Source organism: Calidris pugnax, unplaced genomic scaffold (genome assembly GCF_001431845.1).
Source record: "Calidris pugnax isolate Ruff unplaced genomic scaffold, ASM143184v1 scaffold8, whole genome shotgun sequence".
In the NCBI taxonomy this organism is placed as follows: Eukaryota; Metazoa; Chordata; class Aves; order Charadriiformes; family Scolopacidae; genus Calidris; species Calidris pugnax.
Window position 1 is genome coordinate 5,008,247 of NW_015090830.1, and position 760 is coordinate 5,009,006.

Here is a 760-nt window from a genome sequence, read left to right on the forward strand (position 1 = left end):
CATGATGTAATTTCACATTATATAATCCTAAAAAAAAATAATAAATATATATATATATAAGGGAAGAGGGAGGAAAAACGGGGCCAGCGCGGCCTCTCACCCTTTACCCGTTGCCGCGCCGAGCCCCGTAGGGTCCCCGCGTCCCCCCCCATCTCCCCGCTTTCCTCCCCCGCCGCCTTTACCTGCTCCCCGAAGTCGATGGCGATGTTGGTGATGCCGAGAGGGACCAGGAAGCGGATGAGGGGCCAGTAGTTGGTGAGGGCTGGAAATTTCACCATAGTCCCAGCTGCGCGGTGACCCCCAGCGCATCTGCCGCGGGAGGACGGCGGCGGCGGGGGGGGTGGAAGGATGAAAGGGCAAAGGAGGAGGGTGCGTGCGTGTCCCTCTGCGTGTGTGCGAGCGGGGAGGACGGAGGGAGGAGGGGGGGATAAGGGCGAGGAGCAGCAGAGCCCCTTAAAAAATAAAGCAGCTGGTGGGGAGCCGGTCCCTCCCTGCCCGGCGCGGCTCGGCTCGGCCCTGGCTGGGTGCTGGCTGGGCGGCGGGGCGCGCAGTGCTGCCGCCTCAGCAGGAGACCCGAGAGATCAAGTCCATCCCCGCCGCCCTCCTCCCACACAACAATGATCCGCCGCTGCCGCCGCCGCCGCCGCCGCTGCCGCCGCCGGAAAAAAAAAGAGGAGGGACACCGCCGCCAGCCACTCGTGCGGGCAGCGCTGCCATCCTCGGGGCGCGGGGGACAGGGGAAGGGCCGGGCCGGGGCCCC

General features: G+C 65.9%; 1 protein-coding gene across 1 annotated transcript in view; it reads right to left on the bottom strand.

Moving 5' to 3' along the window:
- ANKH (ANKH inorganic pyrophosphate transport regulator) overlaps positions 1-740 on the bottom strand; it is a 108,638-nt gene extending 107,898 nt beyond the window's left edge. Inside the window, exon 1 of the mRNA XM_014940951.1 lies at positions 183-740. Within this exon, the coding sequence (XP_014796437.1) occupies positions 183-278 (96 nt within the window). The 5' untranslated portion in view covers positions 279-740. The remainder of the gene's footprint in view (positions 1-182) is intronic.
- Positions 741-760: the final 20 nt, after the last annotated feature.